This window comes from Triticum aestivum, chromosome 5D, assembly GCF_018294505.1.
Source record: "Triticum aestivum cultivar Chinese Spring chromosome 5D, IWGSC CS RefSeq v2.1, whole genome shotgun sequence".
NCBI classification, from domain to species: domain Eukaryota; kingdom Viridiplantae; phylum Streptophyta; class Magnoliopsida; order Poales; family Poaceae; genus Triticum; species Triticum aestivum.
The window spans coordinates 566,338,915-566,357,294 of NC_057808.1; the positions used below are offsets into that span (position 1 = coordinate 566,338,915).

Below are 18,380 nucleotides of genomic sequence, written 5' to 3' on the forward strand. Positions count from 1 at the left end.
AACCATGACAAAGATGGACAACGGAAGTACCTTACACTTTCCCACTCTTGCTATGGCAAGACCCAGTCCAACTTAAGTAGTATGTCGAGGCCCAAATCCAATTGGCGAGATAGGATGTAAAGATAAAATTAACATCTTCTCAAAATAAAAGAAGAAGCTAAAATTAACATCTTCTCAAAAAAAGAAGAAGCTAAAATTAACATTACTCGTGGTCCTAATGGGAAACTTTATATTTTGACGGTCATTTTGGATCATAATCACACACGAAGTTCACATAAATCTTGGTTCACATACAACAATGAGTTGGATTTACATGTCAATTGAAGGCTTGAGCTGAATGATCGGGCCAGAATATGACTAAACAGGAATGTCAATTCTTTTGTTGTGGCAGGAGATGGTCATGCAAACCTAACTTTTGGTGAGAAAAATTGTTGCAATTTTCTAGAGAAAACAAGAAGGTTAAAGCTTGGCAGTGGTGATGACGAAGCAGTGTGTCTGTTTTGTCAAAATGCAATCCAACACTCCATTTTTTGGCTTGATGCAAGAAGTAGAGCAGTGTGACTCTTTTCATGATGTCATTACTTTTGAAACAACATAGTTGATGAACAAATATGATATGTCTTTTGTTTGTTTTGTCAAACTCAATCATCACGGCCAATCGGTGTCATGGATTATGAGTCCAAGGACTAATCAAGACTAGTCTATGAGTCTCAACTTCAGGGCCGACTAGACTTCAGTGTCGACTAGTCTATGAGTCGAAACTCCAGTATCAATTCGTGTCGATTAGTCACGCTTAGTCTACGAGTCTCAACCTCAGAACGACTTGTCGACTCATCGACTCGTAAACCTTGATCGGTGTTGCTAGGATGTGCTTTATTATCAGATGAACATTTCTTTGGTTACTTCAAGCATGCCTTACATGTATGTCAAATCGTCAACCAAAAGATATCATAACTGACCAAGCAAAAGCAATTCAGAATGGTGTGGATTTTTTTTCCAGAATCTCGCTCCATATGGTGTTTGTGACATATAAGGAAAAGGATATCCGAGAAGTTAGGTGGATACGATGAATATGATCACATCAAGGTTGTCGTCGGCACGGCAATTTATGACTCATTAACAATTATGTAGTTTGAAGTTGGTTATGCTTGTGAAGTATAATCTTGGTGACAATGAATGGTTTAAAGGGTTTTATGACATTAGCACCATCAGGATAATAACTCGGATTCAAAATTTAAAGGTCAGATTATCTGGCTAGAAAAAACGGATTATCATGCTGCGTCATATACTAGTAATTAATACCATATCCTATTAGTCGGCCTCAAATTCAGATCGGATTGTTGTCGTGTGTCAAAAATCCTACTCCCTCCGTTCGGAATTACTTGTCGCAGAAATGGATGTATCTAGACGTATTTTATTCTAGATACATCCATTTCCGAGACAAGTAATTCCGAACGGAGGGAGTATGAAAATGGATCCGCGAACGGTTTCGAACGGAAATTGTCCTAACCGTTTTGACCTTACAAGGAAGAGGACCGGACATGTCCGCGGACAAACGGGTACCAAATTTGAGATTTGTTGTGTACACCCGAAGCGTGCGCGCAGCATTTCCACCGCTGATTGACTCGCCGCCCGCTCGTGTTCCCGCCTCCGCCTCCCTCCCTCCCCTCCGCTCTGCCTCCGCCTCCGCCCCCCTCCAAAATCCCACCACCTCGCCACCGCTGGTCGCCACCCATGGCGCGGCTTCACCCGCCGCTACCTCGCCACCGCTGGTCGCCATGGCGCGGCGTCACCCCGCCGCCACCTCAGCCAAGCGCGGCGCCGCCCCTCCAAACCCTAGTCCGCCCCCTCCGCCCGCCGACGGATCGATTCCGCTCCTCCACGCGGCGAGCCGCGGCGACCTCCGCCTCTTCAAGAGTACGTGGGCGATTCCGGGCGGGTTTTGTTTGGATCTGGGACCGGGAGGCACTGACTTGCTCGTTCGTCGAGTCGCAGGGCTGGTGAGAGATCTGGATAAGGGCAGGGGCCGTCCCAGGGAGGTGGTGGAGGCGGCCAAGGACCAAGGTCTCGTGGCGCTGCACTGCGCTGGCGGGAAGGGAAGGCTACGGGTGTGCAGGTACCTGGTCGAGGAGCTAGGGGTCGATGTGGACGCCGTCGACGATGGAGGTGCGTTTAATTTGCCTCTAAACTGTAAATGTGTCTGAACTGTACTCCTATATGGCTTGCGTTCAGAATTGGGCTATAGGAAACTGTATATTGACCAGCAATTTACAACCGTCATGCTATTTTGTGAATCAGATGCATATAGACACGTTTTAGTGTGTTCGTTCACTCATTTCAGTCCGCATGTATGTACTTCATACTGAAATATCCAAAACATCTTATATTTGTCAACTGAGGGAGTAGAAAACAAAGTGTTATGTTATGACACATTTATGTATTAACTTTGTACATTCTGACATTCTCTAAGAGGAAACGTCTTCATTTTGATAGGTCGAACACCTCTGCTTGTGGCATTGATTCATGGAAGCATGAATACCGCCAGTTATCTTCTTGATGATGGGGCAGATCCAGGCAAAGCTGACGACAAAGGGTTCGCCCCACTTCACCATGCTGCTAAAGCAGGTACTTCTCTGCCAGAACAGCACATGGCATTTTTCTTCTAGTGCCTTACAATACTGTTCCATTATGATGTCTATGTGTGTTGGAAAGATGTAGAAGAAGAACTTGTTTGACAATTTTTTCATGATTTTAATTGTATGTGAGTAGAAGAACATTGGTGCCATTTACATTTTGTCTTAGATGATTCCCTTAGGATTTAAAAGTTTTCCATTTTCCCATATTCTGCCCTCTTGTCTGTTTTTAACTATTCCAGGGCATGCACTTTTAGTTGGTGTGTATCTTGATCATATTGAATTTTCCCCATCACACAATCAGTTCTACTTTGTAGTAATTGCCTATTGGATTCTCTTTTCATCTTTTTGCTTTAATTAGGAGACCGTAAAATGACGGAACTCTTGCTTGCAAAAGGAGTTTCTGTTGACCCAGTATCTTCTGAAGGGACACCACTTTATGCCGCTGCCTTGGAAGGGCATGATGAAATTATGCAAATTTTGTTGGAGAACAATGCGGATGTAGGTTTAACAACATACTATTTCCTACTAATTTTGGCTAGCTGCATTGTTTCATGCTTCGTTTACTTGGCTGTTGTGTTGAGTCCGCTTTACTGCCTTTCTTCAAAAGTTGTGAAGTCTGAGCGCAATCAGCTAAATTAGCACATTTTTTAGCAATTATTCAAAATCAGGCCTTTGTAGCAGTGACTAAGCGCACTCTGTTAGCCCTTCTTTTAGTTCTAGTAAGGCTGCATTCTCGAAGAGCTCTGGCCATCTATGATTTCTTTACTTCGCAACAAAAATCTAGCTCCATGCATACTCTACACACCATATCTTCTTGCAGCTCGCCAGCTCCACTCTACTTGCTTCTTCAATATAGGCTCCACGGCAACTTTCTGAATTTGTATTCCCTCTAGAAATTCATGACGGAAGATGTTTTTCTTTCATATACGTTTACTCCTTTTGGTGCCTCTTGGTGGGTTCATCTCATGGCTCTAGCCTACCCAGCTTGCTTGGGAATAAAAGATTAAACAGGTGTGCTGTTATTGTTGTACGTCTACTCCTTTTAAGAGATACATGGGACTGAATTAAAAAGAAAGGTCTAATTGCTGAAAATGGCCACTAAAGCATTAATGCTCAATATATTATTCCAGAAACACTTGTTGATACATGTTTGCTTTTGCAATGCTATTGATTTTTTCCCTTTTTCTTTAACAGAAGGCCACAGGACAACAAATGCATTCTTCCTTCTATTTGTTGGCCCTTTCCTACATCTTACTTCAGTATAGTAAATCGTGTGTAATCTGTTTTTGCCAGTGTAACAAGAAACTACCTGGTGGTGTTGACACCCCTCTTCTCGTTGCTATAACTGCTCCCTCACTGAAATGTGTCAAGCTCCTGGTTGAGGTATCGTGCCTGCACTACCAGAATAACTGGTTGCGCCGACGGCCTCATCTATGCCGACGGCCCCCGTCGGCATAGATGGACCTATGCCGACGGCCAAGGACAGGCCGTAGGCGTAGAAAAGCCGTCGGCATACATCCATCTACCGTCGGCATAGACGAGGCCGTCGGGACCGCTCGAGATATGCCTACGGGGACCGTCGGCATAGGCTCGGCCGTCGGCATAGCCCGGGCCCACCTACCCGGTCAGCGCTGACCGTTTGACGGTGTTGAAACTACGCCGACGGGAGGTAACGGCGGCCGTCGGCATATCTATGGCAGAGGTATGCCTACGGCATAGCCGTCGGCATAGACCTGGCCCATGCCCCTCTGCCACGTCATCGATCCGTGTGCGCAGCTATGCTGACGGCCTCGCCGTCGGCATATGTTTATTTAGTTTTATTTTTAATTTTTCTTTATACTATCTATGGCAAAGGTATGCCTACGGCATAGCCGTCGGCATAGGCCGCTCTGCCACGTCATCGATCCGTGTGCCATGCCACGTCATCGATCCGTGAGACTGCATCTCCGTGTGTGCACAGACTTGCCGTCGGCATACATTTATTTTACTTTATTTTTTTATTTTTACTTTATTTTTTTATTTTTACTTTATTTTAATTTTTGTTTTTCCATAAGATAATTATGCCTTATCTAAAAAAACATACCCCGATGGTATATCGATTGCCCTCCATTACGAACGTCGCTATCGCCGTGTCATGGAGGGGGGGAAACGGTCGACACGGAGGGAATTCTGGTTGGTGGGGGATTCGGGGTGTAGCTATGTCACCGAAACATCGCACGGGTCCTGATGCATATGTGAAAGTGTTCAGGCATGCGTAGATGCCCGTCTTGGGGCTCCGCGGTGTGCCCCCCTGCACGCAAGGCAGTGCCGCCGTCACTTGGAGGGGGCCAAACCCCGGAGACGCGTGCCGCCTCTTCGGACATGCTACCACACCGTACGGCATGTATGAGGTCCCGGTGCGATGCTCGGGTGGCATTGCTACCCCCGTAGGCCCCCCGTCCCGCCTAACCCTGTAGCGTTTGACCACGGGATCTAGTCCTTTGACTTTGCATGGACGGGCTTTGAGCAGTGGACCTATCCACCCGGTTGTGTTAGGTAAGCCCATAGGAACACTTTGGAGCAACATCCGGGCCAGACCCACAGCAAGATCCCCTTCGTGTAGACCCGGCGCATCCGTTTCCCCCCTCCAGGTGCCGGCGGCGGCACCGTCCGTGAGGGGGGGCACACCCCGGAGACGTGTGCCGGGCGTTTGCACCCGCCACAACACTTCCAGACTTGTGAGAGGCCGCCTACGCAAGATTTGGCGGCATGCTAGCCCCCGGAGGCCGCCGACCACAGTCGTAGACACGCAAAGAGCAATCCGCATAGAGGGAATTGTTTAGATACTACTCCATCACGAACAATTATGAAAAATTACCATCAGTCCTACAACACATGTGCCCGCGTCATGTAAAAAACTCATGATTTTATCGCGCTCCGAGTATTTAATAATATTCACGCCGCATCGTTACCGTAGAACGTCTACTACCGTGTCATCGCCGTTCGAGAGGGGGGGCACACCCCGGAGACGCGTGCCGCCTCTTCGGACATGCCACCACACCACCCCGCATGTATTGGGGGCCCGGTGCGATGCTTGGGTGGCATTGCTACCCCCCCCCCCCCAGGGCTCCCGTCCCGCCTAACCCTGTAGCGTTTGACCACGGGATCTAGCCCTTTGACTTTGCACGGGCGGGCTTTGAGCAGTGGACCTATCCACCCGGTTGTGTTAGGTAAGCCCATAGGAACACTCTGGAGCAACATCCGGGCCAGACCCACAGCAAGATCCCCTCCGTGTAGACCCGACGCGTCCGTTTCCCCCCTCCAGGTGCCGGCGGCGGCACCGTCCGTGAGGGGGGGGGCACACCCCGGAGACGTGTGCCGGGCGTTTGCACCCGCCACCACACTTCCAGACTTGTGAGAGGCCACCTACGCAAGATTTGGCGGCATGCTAGCCCCCGGAGGCCGCCGACCACAGTCGTAGACACGCAAAGAGCAATCCGCATAGAGGGAATTGTTAAGATACTACTCCATCACGAACAATTATGAAAAATTACCATCAGTCCTACAACACATGTGCCCGCGTCATGTAAAAAACTCATGATTTTATCGCGCTCCGAGTATTTAATAATATTCACGCCGCATCGTTACCGCAGAACGTCTACTACCGTGTCATCGCCGTTCGTGAGGGGGGGGCACACCCCGGAGACGCGTGCCGCCTCTTCGGACATGCCACCACACCACCCCGCATGTATGGGGGCCCGGTGCGATGCTTGGGTGGCATTGCTACCCCCCAGGGCCCCCGTCCCGCCTAACCCTGTAGCGTTTGACCACGAGATCTAGCCCTTTGACTTTGCACGGACGGGCTTTGAGCAGTGGACCTATCCACCCGGTTGTGTTAGGTAAGCCCATAGGAACACTTTGGAGCAACATCCGGTCCAGACCCACAGCAAGATCCCCTTCGTGTAGACCCGACACGTCCGTTTCCCCCCTCCAGGTGCCGGCGGCGGCACCGTCCGTGAGGGGAGGCACACCCCGGAGACGTGTGCCGGGCGTTTGCACCCGCCACAACACTTCCAGACTTGTGAGAGGCCGCCTACGCAAGATTTGGCGGCATGCTAGCCCCCGGAGGCCGCCGACCACAGTCGTAGACACGCAAAGAGCAATCCGCATAGAGGGAATTGTTCAGATACTACTCCATCACGAACAATTATGAAAAATTACCATCAGTCCTACAACACATGTGCCCGCGTCATGTAAAAAACTCATGATTTTATCGCGCTCCGAGTATTTAATAATATTCACGCCGCATCGTTACCGCAGAACGTCTACTACCGTGTCATCGCCGTTCGTGAGGGGGGGGGGCACACCCCGGAGACGCGTGCCGCCTCTTCGGACATGCCACCACACCACCCCGCATGTATGGCGGCCCGGTGCGATGCTTGGGTGGCATTGCTACCCCCCCAGGGCCCCCGTCCCGCCTAACCCTGTAGCGTTTGACCACGGGATCTAGCCCTTTGACTTTGCATGGACGGGCTTTGAGCAGTGGACCTATCCACCCGGTTGTGTTAGGTAAGCCCATAGGAACACTCTGGAGCAACATCCGGGCCAGACCCACAGCAAGATGCCCTCCGTGTAGACCCGACGCGTCCGTTTCCCCCCTCCAGGTGCCGGCGGCGGCACCGTCCGTGAGGGGGGGCACACCCCGGAGACGTGTGCCGGGCGTTTGCACCCGCCACAACACTTCCAGACTTGTGAGAGGCTGCCTACGCAAGATTTGGCGGCATGCTAGCCCCCGGAGGCCGCCGACCACAATCGTAGACACGCGAAGAGCAATCCACATAGAGGGAATTGTTCAGATACTACATCATCACGAACAATTATGAAAAATTACCATCAGTCCTACAGCACATGTGCCCGCGTCGTGTAAAAAACTCATGATTTTATCGCGCTCCGAGTATTTAATAATATTCACGCCGCATCGTTACCGCAGAACGTCTACTACCGTGTCATCGCCATTCGTGAGGGGGGGGGCACACCCCGAAGACGCGTGCCGCCTCTTCGGACATGCCACCACACCACCCCGCATGTATGGGGGCCCGGTGCGATGCTTGGGTGGCATTGCTACCCCCCCCCCAGGGCCCCCGTCCCACCTAATCCTGTAGCGTTTGACCACGGGATCTAGCCCTTTGACTTTGCACGGACGGGCTTTGAGCAGTGGACCTATCCACCCGGTTGTGTTAGGTCAGCCCATAGGAACACTTTGGAGCAACATCCGGGCCAGACCCACAGCAAGATCCACGGGATCATTACCTTGTGGTACATTTCACCGTTTTGTGTTGACATGCCATTATGCTTTCATTATGTAGTTGTTACCAAATTGGTGTTATGGAAAAGACGAGTCCTGGGCGGCATTGGTGGATCTTTGGTGTGATTAGGCTGGAGCCTGGGCGGCTATGAGAGTCAAAAGCAAGGCTAACCGAGGGAAGGAGGGAGTACATGCTCAGGGAAACCGAAACCACTATCTCCACAAGGCAGTTAATGTATGACTAACCCCATTATACATTCTTCTTCTTCTATTTACCATTACTTTCTTATGTATGACTAACCTCTGTTTGGTGGTGCAGGAGGAGAAACTGAAACGGCCGCTCTCACACATGCAGGCGTGGGAGATCGCCCATACGCGGAAGGACCCCAAGCCTGGCGAGCCTAAGTACTACGGCAAGAAGACCGCGCATAGGAAGAAGGCCTACTCCGATGGGTATCTGGCGTTACATCCTGACACACCTGACCCCATTGCGGCGGATCTGGACGAAAGGGTGGTGGTGGGCATGGGGCCGAAGGAGCACGGTCGGGAGGCGGTTCTCGATGCTGTGATCACTCCTACTATCTCCTACACACAGCTCCATCGGATCGACCCGACCCTGAGCCAGCGCACGAGCACGCCCATGAGCAGTGCACCGTCACTGTCCCTCTTTCAGGAGCAGCAAACTGTAAGTATTTTCCCTTTTATCTTCATTGCTCCCTTTATTTTCCGCATTTAGTAGTTTTATGAGTTTCATCATGTCATACTGTAGGCCTACATGGAGTACACACGCCAGGAGACCATGGCGTTGGCACGACCGCCTTCATGCATACCATCAGCAGAGGGATCGCCAGATGCAGCACGCTTTTCAGGAAATGGCGGCCGGCAGGTGTCCTCAATGGCCATCAGCAGAGGGTCCTCCAGCACAACCAACGTTGCTGACCTTTGAGGAGTTTGTGGCACTGGCACTGGACGCTGGCCCCTCGCCGGTTAGTTCATCCCCAATCTATTCACTCAAAGCATATCATGCCTTTCAACACAGTCATATATCCCGTTAATATGTCTTTTCAACATTCAGGGAACCGGTGGATCAACCGTTGGCGGTGGTCTTCGCAGCACTCCCGAGTCACGGAGCCCGACCACTCCGATCCATGGAGGTGGAGGCGGTCTTGGCGGTAGCGCTGCCGCTAGCACTGACGACCTGGGCTTCAGCGGTCTTGGCGGTGACGACCTCTGCGGTGCTCGACGTCCTGGCGCTTAAGCCTTTTGGTTACTTGTGTGCTTATGCTTATGTATCTTTAGATGACTTGTGTGTGGTGATGATGATAAACTTGTGGTCTTTGATGGTCCTTTAGATGACTTGCGTGCTTCTTTATATGCTTATCCTTATCTTTATGTTGATTATGATGATGCTTATGCATATATTGTTGTGATGGTGACGGATGATACTTAGATGTGTTCTATATGTCTATTTCCATCATATATATCTGCTGATATGTGCTGTATATCTGAATTGAATTGATTTGAAAACAAACAGAAAAAAGAAAAAAAAATAAAAATAAAAACTATGCTGGCCTGAGCGCCCAGTTGCTGACGCGTGGCATCTATGCCGACGGCTAGTCGGCATAGATTTAAACTAAGCCGACGGCTAGGCCGTCGGCATAGATGCCACGTGTCATCAACTGGGCTCTCCTGGGGCAAGGCTATGCCGACGGCCTAGCCGTCGGCATAGATTCAAACTAAGCCGACGGCCAGGCCGTCGGCATAGCCTTGCCCCAGGAGAGCCCAGTTGTTGCCACGTGGCAGGCCTATGCCGACGGCCTGGCTGTCGGCTTTAGTTTAAATCTATGCCGACGGTCCTGGTCTCATGGGTTGCTCTTGCGACTCACAGGACGACTCGCCGCCGCCGCCATAGTGAGCGTACTCACGGCACTCCTCCCTCGCCGCCTGCGTCCCTTCCTTCTCCTTCTCACCTCTCCACTTGATCCCGCGGCACCTCCCGGCCTCCACGCGCTGCTGGTCCCTGTTCGTCTCGATCTGGTGACTCAGACGCTTGTGGCGGCGCTTTGGCAGATCGGCCGCTTCATCGGGCTCCCATTGTTGTGCCTCGGGCCAGGTCAGGGCCCCTGCCCACGTATGGTCTGGCCGCAGCCAGTTCGTCGGATCTGACGGCGGCTGGGTCTGGCTAGCCGTTGGTATCTGGATTGCACGGGGATCCGACCCGTGCAGCGCGGCGGCGGCGGCGGCAGATCCTCTAAGGCGTTGATCTGGAGGGCGGCGGCGCCGCCCGCGACGGCTTCTCCAGCGACGGTGTTGCGGGGCGGCGGTGGCCGGTTAGTGGCTTGATGGGATCGTGTAATGGTTTGGCCCTAGCGCTCTTCTTTCACCAAGTCGTCTTTCTGCCGGATGTCGACCTCTTGGATCTGTCCGCTGATGAGTTCCGGTATTCCCCATAGGGGATCTACACGGATTGGCGAATTTTGCCCCTGGATAACTTTATTGGAAAGGCTTCGGTCACGCGCGCTCATATTATCATCCAACGTGGCCTGAAGAGGGTGCGACGCGAAGCTTCGATTTCTTATTGGTGTCATGAGACATGTCTAAGTCAAGATTCCCAAGGCATTGATAGAGTGGAGAAAGTCATGGCAACTGCGACTGGGATCTTGAAGCTTTGGTGGAAGGGTGTATTGGATGCGATGAAGACTCTGTGCCAGGTGCCAGGTGTTTGGTGACTTGCAATAGCGGCCTCGGCAAGTGGGGGTGGCAGCACTGGAGGACTGCATTTTTGGTGGTGCTCCTCGAGTACCGAGTCTCGATTCCAATGGTGAAAACCCAAGGTTTGGCTTTTATTGGTTGTACCTGGCAATGGCCGTGTTTAAGGCATTGTTTTTGGGTGAACTCAGACTTTTCGAGGGTGAAAACCCAAGATCTTCGATCGGGCAACAACAACGCTTGTGCATTGTTTCCTTCTTGAAGGCGTTGCTTTTGGAGAACCTCTTTTGTAATCTGAGTATTGTCTTTGGTGGTGGTTAAAGTGCTGTTGATGCTAGTGATTGATCACCATCACGGAGTCTTTTTTTCTTCTGTTCTTTTTATTTTCTTTTTTGGCTGTGTGTATCCTGGTTGCCTTTGGGCATCTTGTTGGTACAAAGACAGGGTGTAATTGATATCTTCACGATATTAATATATTCCCTTTGTCGAATTGTTTGGCGTGGGGGTAATTCCATTAGTCGACCATAATCATGGCTCATAACGCCATGTACAATGCAAGGCGCTTGGTGGAGGTGCTTTGTAAAATAAACCTGGTTTTGTTCAAGCACCGGTGTTTGTCCCTATATCAGGGGCGCTTAATTAAGTGTCTATCCTCTACAAATAAGCATCAATGCTTAGAAAATTTGGTTTATTTTTCTAAGCACCTCCCATAAGCACCCTACATTGTACAAGGCTTAACAACCATTGTTCTAGGAGTAGGGTGTTATCTCCAGAACATGGCGCCGGAACTTGGGTAAAACCTCTTATGTGTGAAATCCCGTACCTAGATCATCCAGGTGCGCCTCGCTTGCACAAAACCCACAAATAATGAGTATTTCCATGAAATCCCCGCGATAATTGACGCCCACGGGCAAGCGCGCGCGGGAGGAGTGGTCTAGTTTGGATCTCCTCTGGCAATCGGCGGTGGGCTTAGGCCCAGGCAGCTTGTGCGTTTTGATATGTTCCATTTCGTCGCCGATGACTCTGCATGCATCCTGCCTCTGCAGTGCTTCTTGAGGGCATGACGACCTTTGCTGGGAGCATGCACTTCATCGCCAAGCGATCCGACATAATGTGCCTTCAACAATCTTATTCGCTCTGACTGGCGGGGTCGAGTCTCAGGCATTCCGTGGGATCTCCACTAGCGATGCACGTCGACAAGGCTGCTTCCCAGCTTGTTGGCATGGTCAATTCCAACTTCATTTTGCCATTCTTGGATTCTGAGTCTGGCTGGCATGAGAGCTCATATAGTTCCCACTTCCGTGGCGGAGGTGTACATGACCAACAACAATGTTGGCGCGGCTGCGACAAACACAGTGGCCTGAGAGGCGGTGGATGATCATGCATACCCTCGTCGAGGGCGACTAGGAAAAAAAAAAGGATGTCAAGGCCTCGCGCACGGTTGTTTTTGCTGAGAAGGAGTAAATTGCACAGAAGTATCACAATTGGGGCATTGAAAGCAGATTGGTACCAAGTTTGGTAATTTTTACATGTCAGTATCAAGTCTGGGGCTACACGTTACAAAAAGGTCTAAATCGCGTATAAACGCGTATTGACAGTATATCTGACCGGCAGGGCCCGCCTGTCAGCTCCTGACGTGGCATTTTTTTTGCAGAAACCCCCCCACGGTGTCGCTCCGCGCCCGCCTCGCCGCCCTCGCCCTCGCCCTCTCCCCGTGGCGACCTCCTACCTCAGCCGGCGCGCGCACGACCCCAGCGCGCCGGTAGCGCCTTCTGACTGGTGCTCCCGCTTCGCCTCCCCCGCGGCCGCCGCCCCGCCCTCCGCCACGCCGCCGCCGCCGCCCCTCTTCACGCTCGACGACCGCTTCGCCGCCGCCGACTTCTCGCCCGACCCCACCGCCTCCGACCTGCTCCCCGTCGCCTCCTCCCCCTCCCCCCGCGCCGGGGCGGGCGCCGGCAGCCGCTCGCCCTCATGGGACCGCTCCCGCGGCAAGGCCTCCGCCCCCGGATCCCCCATGGACGGGGTCGTCGAGCCGCCGCCCCGCAAGGAGCTGCTCGCGCTGCCCCCGCCGTCCAGCCCCTGCACTCCTCCTCCCCCGACGGCGACGGCCGTGACCCCGGCGACGGAGCCGGCGGCTCCGGCCAGCGAACGGAAGGCAGATGGCGAGGAGTGGGTCACTCTATTCGGGTGAGGAAACCATGATGCTCTTCTTTACTTGTTTTTTCAGGAAGCTATAGCCTGCCGCATGCGCATGGTAGATTCAGTTCTGCAAGTAGTAGTATCTTGGTGACCGCTGGACATGTATGTAGCCATGGAGCTGAAAATATTGCTGCTTTGCGTAGGTTCATGGCCCTGGCATGTGCTTGCTCCTGTGTATGTCAATGAGCAACAGCAAAATCGATCATTTAGTAGCATATCGCTCTTAGACCTTAGTGCTTGTCCTAGCAAGTGGATATACCGGTTTCATGACACCATTGATCATCTTATATGTTCGTGGAATTAATGGTTGTCTACTTGTTCAATTCACACGTTGTATGGCTGCACTCAGTTAAAGAGATGCCTTTTCGTTCAATTTTAAGATGGATTTAGCCTAAAGGTTGCATTCTCTTTATTCCAGTTTCAGTGATACTAAATGCTGTGGTGTATGATTTGGCTATCTTTTGAACATGAAACAGATAGTGAAGTTGGTTTTGGCCTGTTGAGTATGTTTTTCATCATCACATGTTCTAGTCTGGATAATCTGTCTTTGTGCATTCATGCATGATGTGAATTTTTATAGGTTTCTCTGGCCTGTGATTGCTGGGATAAGATTTATTTAAAGTGATTTCTGATGTCTGGAACCTAGCTCTTTTCTTAACAAATGTTTATCTCAGTTCCGCTATGCCCGTGCATCACATGATAGGTTTCTGCATTATGGTGCGACAATTAATTCCTCTGGCCTTCCATCTTAAACTGACAATTGTCTTCACAGCACTCTTACGATGCCAGGAAAGCCCTCCAAAAGAATGGTATCCAACTATGCAGTGGCGTCATAATTGGAGTAAAGCATATTGATCCAGTGCACCGACAGCAGCTGGATGATAGGCTCGCTGGAATCAATCAAGGAGGCTTCATGGTCTCCCTGCCTTCGAAATCACTTGTCCTGAAGAGCAGGACAGGTGCATCAAACCAGTTGGGGGCCTTGCCTGTTGGCTGTTGTAACTTTGTGTTCTGGTGGGTGCTGTCATGAGCAATGGCTCTGGATGAAGGATGAAACTGAGATCTCAATATGTATTTATTTTGTCCGTTGTAATCTACATGAGCTCTGATATATTTGAGAATGTTTTTTTAAGAAATGCCATCATGGCCACTATATTGAATTGGTAATATGGTTACATCGTTTACAATGGCATTCACCAGGAAAGCTGGGGGTTCATCGACCCAATTACAAGAAGCATTATCGTCATAAGCAAATTTCGCTAAAGAATGAGCTACCTCACTTGTATCACAGGCATAGTGTATAAATTCAGCCGATCCTATCAATCTATCATCCCAGCCAAGATGAAACACTATAGATAGCCAAAGCTTCACCCCAAATTCTATATCTTGTCCTGCACAGGCATTGATAATTTGAATCGAATCCGACTTGGTCTTATTGAGTGTAGCAGAAAACTGCATTTTTCTTCTGATTTGATTTGAGAGCGTTCGTATTGGATCAAGTGCGGTCATATAGAACGTTCATTCTAATTTTCAATCAGGGTCATCCGCGTGCATTCCCAAATAACATTGCTCAAAAAACCTCAACTGTAATGGGATATAGAGAGATTTGCAACACACCAGATGCAGCAAAGATTATACTGAGATTAATACAGCATCGCATCGGATCACACGGCATCGCACGCACCCAGCAAGATCGACACAAACGTACAGACGAAGACTGAAGACAACACGAAGACTGATGGCTACAAAAGAAGCAGTAGGCAGAACCACGAGGAGTGGCGGATCGGTGATACGACGGGGCCCTGGGGCGATGCCCTAGTCTAGACGCGGCCCTCCCAGAGGCACGGCTGGTCGTCGGAGCAGAGCGCGTGCGGCGGCGGGGCGAGGCCCAGCGCGGCGGCGCGCTGCCAGCGCTGGGCGGGGGTGACGCCGAGGCAGGGCCCGTAGCGCATGTCCATGTCGAACTCCCTGGCCTTCCTCTCCGCGTTCTCCGCCTCCTCCCTCCTCGCGTCGGCGCCGTCGCCGTGATCTGCCGCAAAAGCAACAGCAGATTGAAAATAAATAAACACCAGATCGATCGATCGAGCGGTCAAATCCGCGTTGGGCGTATGAATCGGCGGAGCTCGAATTGGGCGTACGGCGGCGTACCTGGCGTCGGGCGCGCCGCCGCTTGCTTCTGGTGGTGGTGGTGCGCCGGCTTCTTGGAGACGCCGCTGGTGGGCTTGGCGGCCGCTGCGCCGGAGTGGGCCTTCCGCTGCCGGAAGAAGGACTTGACGTCGCCGCCGCTCCTCATGGCTCTCTCTATCTCTCTCGCCGGCGGCGCGATCTCTCTGTTGTATTTCATTTCTCTCTCTCGCCGGCGGCGCGATCTCTCGCCAGCGGCGCGATCTCTCGCCGGCGGGGTCAGCACCACCGGCGCGCTGGGGTCGTGCGCGCGCCGGCTGAGGTAGGAGGCCGCCACGGGGAGAGGGCGAGGGCGAGGGCGGCGAGGCGGGCGCGGAGCGACACCGTGGGGGGGGGGGGGGGGTTTCTGTAAAAAAAAATGCCACGTCAGCAGCTGACAGGCGGGCCCTGCCGGTCAGATACACTGTCAATACGCGTTTATACGCGATTTAGACCTTTTTGTAACGTCTAGCCCCAGACTTGATACTGACATGTAAAAATTACCAAACTTGGTACCAATCTGCTTCCAATGCCCTAATTATGATACTTCTGTGCAATTTACTCGCTGAGAAGTAACGTCTCACTGAGGAAAGAGCGGCCCTTGGCACACAAGAGTGTGAGCTGCCGTCGGCGTTGGCGCGTGGGACACGGCGGACGCGCCTGCTATGGGGTGCGTAGCTCCATGAGAAGCCAGGAGACAGAGGGCGCGCACATTCATCGTACACCTGCCAAGAAGCCGTTGTGCGCTTGCCAACTTCCTCTTACTCGTCGCGTTGCTGTGAGTAACTGTGGAGCACTAGAACATGGCCATGTCATCACAATGCCTATTGGCTTCCAGGTCAGTACAGTGCATCACCTTGGACTCGTCTAATCCAAGTCGATCCGACAATCGCCGGCCTAATGCGCCTAACGACACCAATTGAATCCGCACGGAGCGACATCAGCTTTGCCCTCCTCGGGGCCGGGGACCAGGACCTTGCGACATGTGGGATGACATCGAGGCTATCCGAGTGGCCAAGGTGTGTACCAATCGCCTTGGAGATGAGGTTGGTTGGTCGTCCGGCTTAGGTCACTTGATCTTATGTGCTTCAGTTGGCGCATATGGATCAAGCCTTTTCTAGAGTGATTCTAGATACTTGGCTTGCTAGCAACATTGGTGGAGGCAACGAGCATGTTGCCCTCCGTACACCGGTAGAAAAAAGCCCTTTAATCCCGGTTCGCAACAGCCTTTAGTCCCGGCTGTGCAACCGGGACTAAATATGCGCGACTAAAGACCCCCCTTTAGTCGCGCCTCTTACGGACCGCGACTAAAGGCTTTAGTCTCGGTTCTTGTGGCTGACCGGGACTAAAGGCCCGTCCACGTGGGCGCCAGTGGTCCGTCGGGGCGGAGGATCTTTAGTCCCGGTTCTCGTGGCCAACCGGGACTAAAGGCCTCCTCCGCAGGTTTAGGGTTTTAGCCCCCCTAAACCTGGTTTCTTTTTAGTTTGGAGTGTTTTATTTCTTTTATATTTTATTTTGTGTTTTATTTTAATTTTGATAAAGTTTCAGTACACATATTCTACGCTACTATATACATGCATATGAAATTTCAAACAAGAAGAATTCAAGAGGAATATATAATATATATTCAATCTCGGGTGACCATATACAACTTCGAACAAGTTTCCATACACAATTAGGATGGATGACCATATACAACTTCGAACAAGTTTCAATCTCGGGTATGCATATAAATTTCTTCGTCCTCGGTATAGTGTTCTCCTTTAGGATTGATGACTTCCCTCATGAAAAATCCTGCTAATTCTTCTTGAATTGGTCGGAAGCGAGCTTCTGGACTAAGCCTCCTCCGCAAGTTATCCGTCGCGTTCCGCACGCTATCCGATGCCTTCCGCTCAGAGGTGTGTCTCCGGATGTTCTCACAAACATAGTATCCACATAGATTGGTCCCCGGTGGCTGCTTATCCACATTAACTAACCTTCTGAAACCTAGCTCATGTTTGAATTCATCGACAATTTCTTCTGAGAACCGTCTCCAAACCCTACAGGGCAAAGAAAATTAAATGAGCAAGGGAGTTATTAGTTACTTGATATTAGGAAATGAACGAAAGAGACCGATCGATATAGAGCTCAAATGATTGAAAATAATTACTTTTGCAGCATTTTTCTCATGTCGGCCCAACGCTTTGGATCCGAATCCATAGAGTCCATGATTAGAACTATGGAGGTGTGAAGTTCAATATTTAGCAGAATCCAGTGGAACCTGCGGACACGTTACATGCACAGTCATGCATAACTCATCGATTAGACATACCATGCATGGAGTAAACAAAAGAGAATGGCCACAAGAGAGAAACACTCACCCAAAATGGTAAGGAAATAGAATATGACTTTTGAGTTGATGCTTTCTAAGAAACTTGTACAAGTCTTTCTCCACGTCTTCGGGGTGATGTTGTAACACATGTCCATTAACGATATGTGGGTCAATGAACCCAACATCATGGATGTTTCTTATTTTGCATTCCCAAATCTTCAATCTGCATAATAGCGTACGCAACAATATAGTTAGGACAATATATATATAGTGCAGGCAATGAAGAACGAGATGAGGTAGAAATAAATCACTTACAGAACGTAGCAACTCAGCATAGATTTGTCGAGGTCGCGCAGATTGAACAGCTGGAACAATTCACTCATATGAACTTGTACAGAGTACCGTTTGGTGTGATGCTCATCTGTAACATCCGCATAAACATATTCTTTGTCGGCCCATGTTATGAATTGCTTGTACCAACGTAGCAGATTTCGCATTTGTGGTGGTAGACTCTTTTCCCGCGCAGGCTCGACGAGAGGCCCATTACGCACATATTGTAATGCTATCTCACATACTGGCGCATCCTCAAGGCCTAAGAAGGCACGAAGAGTCAAACCCATCTCGGACGCTTGTTTCATGGCACTCGCTACAGTCAATCCAAGTGCTGCCGCAGCTGCTATGATCTCGGGGTCCTCTTCCGGACCGGCTTTCACTATGAGCGGGGGGATCGATTGTTTCTTCTGCATCCCGAGCTGGTCAACTTGTTTCCCGCTTTTTTTACTTTCTTCTTTCTCCTCCTTCAATATTTTTGCTTGCCTACGAAGTTCATGTCCATAGTCGTCAGGCATATTCAGCTCGGCTTGGGACGGTGTCGTCAAAAAATCCTTAGCCCACTTCTTTTGCTTCTCAGTGAATACTTGCTTGGGCTCAGGCTCTTTTATCGCCTTCATATCCGCCTTCCATTTCTCATAATCAGCAGACGCGGCCAATTTGGTTTCAGCTTCACTAAGTTCCCAAGGCCTTGGGAGGAGAGGCTTCAGTGATGGCTCCGGTACCCTTGCGGTCTTAGGTACATAAG

At 50.8% G+C, this 18,380-nt stretch overlaps 1 protein-coding gene across 1 annotated transcript; it reads right to left on the bottom strand.

Annotated features, from left to right (window-relative positions):
• Window positions 1–14,583: 14,583 nt before the first annotated feature.
• LOC123126289 (DNA polymerase delta subunit 4-like) lies at window positions 14,584–15,121 on the bottom strand. The gene is made up of 2 exons (XM_044546652.1): window positions 14,977–15,121; window positions 14,584–14,857 (listed from the first exon to the last, which is right to left on the bottom strand). Exons 1-2 carry the CDS (start codon window positions 15,119–15,121, stop codon window positions 14,649–14,651), a joined length of 354 nt encoding a protein of 117 aa, XP_044402587.1. The 3' UTR covers window positions 14,584–14,648.
• Between the last annotated feature and the right edge of the window lie 3,259 nt (window positions 15,122–18,380).